Consider the following 6638-nt stretch of genomic DNA (forward strand, 5'->3'; position numbering starts at 1 on the left):
TTCACTGTGTTGTGTGGAGGTATCTCTCAGTAGGGTGTGAGATTGGATATGGCACTGTCCGGTCACCAATCGGAAGGTGTTCTTTCCAGTAAAACCGGAAGGGCCGTTCGGTTCAACAAACATGTGCACTTGACAGCGCGATTCCACGTGTTGATCGTCCAGCCACAGTCTGTTCGCTTAACACTGAATTGTCTGAACCTAACAGCCTGCAAGTGCTTAACCTGACTCTCATTACTCATGATGGGAACTGCGCAAGCTATGAGTGAAACTACCATTCTCCAATTGGGCTCGAGAGGTCTAGGATTTATTCACTTGAGCTGGACTCAAATGAAAGTTCGAGTGGCGATAATCACAGTTCGTATGGCCACCAGTATGACAGGGCCCCTCCATTATGAATGTTATTGCCCACCTGTTTCTCCAGAAAATTAAAAATAGTCGGAAGAGGACAGTAATCAACAGAATTCATATTAGAAATTGCCACCACACCACCCACCACAGCTTCACCATTGTATATCACTTACTGCCGGTTTGTTTCACACACAATTACCTTACCAAGACTTCATTCAATATGGCATAACAAATGCACTAAGCCTATTTATCATACAACTACTTTTTTCCCAATCCAAGTAATTCTGACTCCAGATTTGACTAAATATCATTCAGATCATCCAGTAAACTGACACAACAACTAGTGTACTATTGCCAATGTACCAAATACACTATAATATTTACCACCAAATTAATGACTAAGGAGGTGGTCTATAATCTATGTTGTATTAGCGCCCAATGACCAAAAGGATTAATGAGTCTTTAAAATCATAAAATTTCACCTTGCGGAAGTAAATATACAATATAACACATACCAGCGTATTTCAAAGTATATTTCTTTGCGCTATATTTATCGTGCGTGAACGCCACTTGTAAGTTGCCTCACGGAGCTGGACATGTCCAAAAAGAGTGAGGTACTAGCATAGGTATGCGCCACTGAATTTATTGGTACCGTTTAGCATTTAATACAAAAGAGAGAGAAGATATAAATTTAGTGGTTCTGTGAATTACAGGTGTGCAGGAACTCGTGTGCGATGTTGTAAAGTGAATCACATAATATTGCCCGTTCAGATGGATAATTTTGTCCTGTTTCCTCGGATGATCCATAGACTAGACACATTGTTTATTCCATTCAGCATATGGAACAATCATTTGTTTTCTTTTCAATCAACATGTATTCAAGAATGAGTTATTAAATTTAAGCTTTTATAATAAATCATGACCATATATCTATTATAGTAAGTGTGTATTGATACTATTAACAGTTTTATATGATACAATTGTGCATGACATTTAATTATTCACTACTTGTATTAAAGTGATGAAGATCAATGTTCTTTAACGCTAGACATTACACTATACTATATCTATACGTTTAAGATAACACACTAATAATCGCACTGTTATTCGAGAATCCGAGAGAACACTGTATAGTTATCTGTACTGGTGTAACAGTATCAAATCCTAGAATATTAAGTGTAAACACTATATTTTGTAAAATTTGTACAGAAAAGCTTTATATCAGCTGAAAGATACATGAATAGGTTCATAGCATTAGAACAGTCGCTGTTTGTTCCACTTATGCCTGCCGCGCATTAGCTATGCAGTCCTAGTTCATATGTAAAGTCAAAGCCTGAACATTCTTTTTTAAAAAAAAAAAAAATTTTTCAGAAACGTGCTCTGTATTTTTTTCTTTAACCCCTATTTATCTAACCAGATAATACAAATAACATTTAAGAATACATGTTTCTGTATTATGTATTGTTTATTATTAACCCTATGAATACTGAGTTTTGGAAGGTGTCACGTTGTCATGAGCTGTAATCTTTATATATATTTATTATTATTAGTTCTATTGTTGTATGTCGTATTTGCACCCTTTATTAATTTCTGGTGGAAATAATCATATTAAAATATAAAAATAGGATCCATACCAAACAAAACTATCTGCTTGCCGTGTCCCTGTGTTATGCAAAGTTGTTTCTACCTTTTTGATGTGAAGGAAATGGCCAACCCTTTAGTTGTCCCGGTGGAAGCCACCATTAAAAACAGAAAAATAACAACACAAACAAACTCACCTCTCACAACAACCATCGTATAGAGACACGACTTCAGAGAGCTTTACCATTTTGAAAAAATAAGAACGAACAAAAATAGAGAATAAAAAGTTAAAGAAGTTATAAAAAAAGCCAAACTCAAACAGGCTGGCAGCTAATGTAACAGGCCTAGCATATGCAGCTCTTTCCTGCCCAACGCGCCCACTACTGATTCATCTTAATGTATATTAAGACGTGTTTCAGTTGTATGTGTGAGTGTTTTTCAGTTGTTTGCTGTGAGAGCCGTTTCAGTAGTGTAATATGAGAGCGTCTCAGTAGTGTTGTGTGCAGAGCGTTTTCATATGTTGTGTGACAGCCGTCTCAGTAGTTCTGTTGAAGATTTTTTTCGTTTCAAGTAAATGAGTAAATTTAGGACCTGTACTCTTGTATAAGCGCCTTTCCTAGCTCTTCCGAACCACATCAAAGCGCCATTTTACACTACGCCTTGCCACATTTCTTCACCCTTTCACCACATCATTCACACAGCGATGGCAAAAGTTGTTTGTTGTGAGAGCGTTTCAGTTAGTTGTCTAGCGTGAGAGCCGTTTTCAGTAAAGTTTGTTAGCGTGACAGAGCTTTCAGTAGTGTATGTGAGAGCGTTCAGTATTAAGTGTTGCGTTGAAGGCGTTTCAGTTAGTTGTGTGTGAAGCAATTTCACCCACTTGTATGTATGAGAGCTTTTCAGTAGTGTATATAAGCAGCGTTTCACTTGTAATGTGTGAGAGCGTTTCAGTAGTGTAGGCGAGCGAATTAATTTTTCAGTTGTTTATGTGAAGAGTGTTTCAGTAGTGTATGTAAGAGCATTTCACATGTGTTTGTGAGAGGTAATTCTGAATAATATCCCTAAAGCTGGTCAAATAAGTAAATTTATTTTTTGATACATTTTTCTGGAACCTATCAAAACACATGGCTAATTTTTAATAATTCAAATGAGCATGTGCTTGAAGGCAAACATCCCAACCTTCAGGTTAGCTAAAAGTCCAGTTGTTGGAAACTGGAAAATTCGAAAATGCTCATACTCATATGTATAAGGCAGAGCCTAGGCAAGGGCCTGAACATTCTGAAACAGAAGGTGCTGTATTTTTTTTACCCTTTACTATCCAGATAAAAAACATTAAGAACAGTTTCTCTGTATGATGTTTATTTAGACCTAATGTAATCTGGAGTTGGAAGGGCAGTTTGTCAGAGCTGTTATCTTGTATATATTTATTATTAGATATGTTGTATGTTGTATGCACATTTATGGTAAATCTGGTGGAAAATCATATTAAAATTAAAATAGGATCATACCAAAACAAATATCTGGCTTGCGTGTCCCTGGTGTATGTAAAGTGTCCTCCTTTTTGATGTTGACAGGAAATTGGCCACCCTAGATGTCCCGGTGGGAAGCAGCATTAAAACAGAAATAAAACACAACAACTCTCTCAAACAACATCGTTTAGAGGGGAGGGCAGGACCTTCAGGAGAGTTACAGTGAAAAAAATAAGAACGAACAAAAAGAGAATAAAAGTTAAGAAGGTTAAAAAAGGCAAATCAAAGGCTGGAGTTATGTAACAGGCAGCATGCAGCTTTCCTGCACGTGCCACTACTGATCATTCATTATTGTGTGTTTAGAGCGTTTCAGGTAGTGTGTTTTTGAGAGCCGGTTTCACGTAGTGTGTGTGAGAGCTTTTCAGAGTGTATATGGATAGCGTTATCAGTAGTTGTGTGAGAGCTTTCATTAGTGTATTATGAGAGCGTTCAGTAGGTGTGTGTGAGAGCGGATGCGTTTCAGTAGTGTGTGTGAGAGCGTTTCAGTAGTGTGTGTGAGAGCGTTTCAGTAGTGTGTGTGAGAGCGTTTCAGTAGTGTGTGTGAGAGGTAATTCTGAATAATGTCCCTGACGGCCCCTCATAAATCGGACTCTGCGTTTCCATCGATGATGCTTAGTGGTCAAACACCCATTCATCTAAATTGGATGGACACTTTCTTTTCCTTTCTTTTCAAATCTTTGACTTTGCACCAGTGGTGTGGACAGTAAACAGTGACATTATGTGAAGATGAAACATTATTAGCATCATGTGGTTCCTCACCATGTGGATGTTCCTCTTGGTGGTATTGGGGAACTTCCTCCTGTTCTCTGTCCTCATAGCTGTGGTGGTTGTTGCAGTCTACAGGAGATAAGCCGCTCTCCTCCTCTGTCTCCTGCTGTGAACTCAGCACCTGAAAGACAGCATGAACTGTTCATATTATAAAGTGCAAATAGTTATTAGAAAAGTGGAATAATTTACTGAAGAATAAATGGTTCCAAAAGAAGCAGTCCACAGCAAAGTGTGCAGCTATTCCTGAGTTTCTTGAAAGAGACACAGAGAGTTTTTTAAATTAATGTTGCCATGCCAGTAATACAGAATCTTGATTCATATTTTATCAGCACTGCCTAGTTTGACAGTTTGATCTGAGTTCGACTCACTGAGAATGACCTGTCAATCACAAGGTAACCAAGCAAAGCATACCCTGCTTTTACTCTAAATAAGACCATAATCTACTAAACGACATCATGCTATATAGAAGAAGACTGAAACTAGAGACTTAGACCATAAAACTCATCAGGAAACATGGTTTACTGAGCCAATAAATCAAGTCAGAAGTCGGCAAATTTCTCCATTAAACTTAATTATATCTGACTTGCCCATGGAGCTACCCCTTGCTGGCCATTAGAAAAAATGCAGGTTTAAAAAAACTTCACTGGCTTCACTTTACAGACCCAGAAGCTCTGTCCATTATATATACTGTCAATGTTTAAACTGCTCACAAAACTTTTGACTTTCACACATGGATTGACACATTTTTTCATGTTTTTTTCAAAGTTACAGGAACACTGCATTATCTCCATAATGCTCCATACGGTGCTGCAGGTATGAGTGAGTACGGTTCCTTCACCTCGAAGTCAGTGGGGTTTTTTTTTATATTATCAGCTGAAACTGGCCTATTGCAGACATATCAGTACTGTATCAGTATATATGTTATCCAATATGGGCCCCCCCCATCCAAAAAAAACGATGCCTCTGGCCAAAGAAACGATTAAATAATAAACAATATAAACAATAAAAATCCTATTTAGCTATTACAATTTCACACTTTTACAGATTCACAGATTTAAAGAAAGAAAGAAAAAAAGAAAAGAAAAGAAAAAACAATATAGCCAACTATTTCCTGAATGTGACAGTTGGAAAAGTGGCAATAAAAAGACATTCCTAGGACGGCAGTCCTTAACTTGTGTATATCCAAAGTAAGTTTAAGGTAATGTAGCTGCATTGAGTAAGTAAAAAAACAACAACTATATATATGCTGTAACTGTCACTGCTGGTAGTAATGCATTAGAATATATGTTAATGTTAATTTTTGATCCAAATTATTGGTATTTGACGACCTGGGAATGAGACCCCACAATCAACTATCTTTCTTGGCTCTGACTGGTTGTTTTCCTTCAGGCCCAGTGGATTCTTTTAAATGCCATTAGGAGCACTAGGAGGAGCCAGAGGAACCTGATTTGTTTCACAGATTATCTGTCTCATGTCCTACTGTCAGGATATAGTGAAAGTTTCAGTTTATATGACAAAAAATATTTTTATAAAAATGACCTACTGCAGCTTTAAATGATTTCTCAGGACAACACTCCAGCCTCTCAGGGAAACTGTTCCATCATCCTCATCATTTTATTATCACAACAAGAGGACAAATTCATCCATCTGATATTACTGTCACACTATCTGTCACCCTGCTGAACTACTGCACGCAATAGACTGTGTGCTCGCAGTTAAGCTGTGTATGAACAGCACACTCATATTTTACAGTACAGTACAACAGTTAATTTTACATCATATTATTATCATAACGTCAGCTCGCTTTTGACGGCATATGCAAAACTGCAGCTTGTGTGGGGCTATATAAAAAACGTACACGGATATGTTGTGACTTTCCATAGCTGCTATTGTGTTTATTGACAGACTGGTACCGTTACTGAACCCCAGCTGTGTCACAGCACAGCGCCTTGTCTCAGCGGTCGCCATTAGCGGCTGAAATAAACCAAGCACTCTCTCTTACCTTCATTCTGTTACAGTAGCTGCTTTCCACAAATGTTTCCTTGGTTTGTGATGTTTTTATCGCTCCTGCTTCTGTTGTTTTGCTGTCAACCTGAAAGCGGAAGTGACGTCGGGTTGTTTACTGTGTGCTGGTAGCTGTAATGACAGCGCGCGGCCGCACACTGTCAGCAGAGACACGCGAGCGGGGAGCTTTGTATGAGCGCGTGGGGGCACTGTCATTACCCGCTCATGGAAGTATGGAAGCCCATTCCCTCCAATGTAACGAAAAAAAGCTTCTGTAACTCTGTATAATGAGAAACCTTGTCAAAATATTGACTTAGCATCTCAAAATAAAATAATGAGTTTGTATCACAAAGGCATTATTTTGAGATACCAAGTCAAAATGTTGAGAAATGTTTTCATTATTTTGACATA

General features: G+C 38.0%; 1 protein-coding gene across 1 annotated transcript in view; it reads right to left on the minus strand.

The window, feature by feature from the left end:
* The window catches only part of zgc:101566 (uncharacterized protein LOC449823 homolog), a 9870-nt gene extending 3538 nt beyond the window's left edge, over positions 1–6332 (minus strand). The window contains exons 1-2 of the mRNA XM_035664368.1: positions 6226–6332; positions 4215–4344 (exon numbers count right to left, since the gene is read on the minus strand). Of these exons, the coding sequence (XP_035520261.1) occupies positions 4215–4344; positions 6226–6231 (136 nt within the window). The 5' untranslated portion in view covers positions 6232–6332. The remainder of the gene's footprint in view (positions 1–4214; positions 4345–6225) is intronic.
* Between the last annotated feature and the right edge of the window lie 306 nt (positions 6333–6638).

The sequence above is a fragment of the Morone saxatilis genome, unplaced genomic scaffold, assembly GCF_004916995.1.
Source record: "Morone saxatilis isolate NCDOM2014 unplaced genomic scaffold, NCSU_SB_2.0 Contig2, whole genome shotgun sequence".
In the NCBI taxonomy this organism is placed as follows: Eukaryota; Metazoa; Chordata; class Actinopteri; family Moronidae; genus Morone; species Morone saxatilis.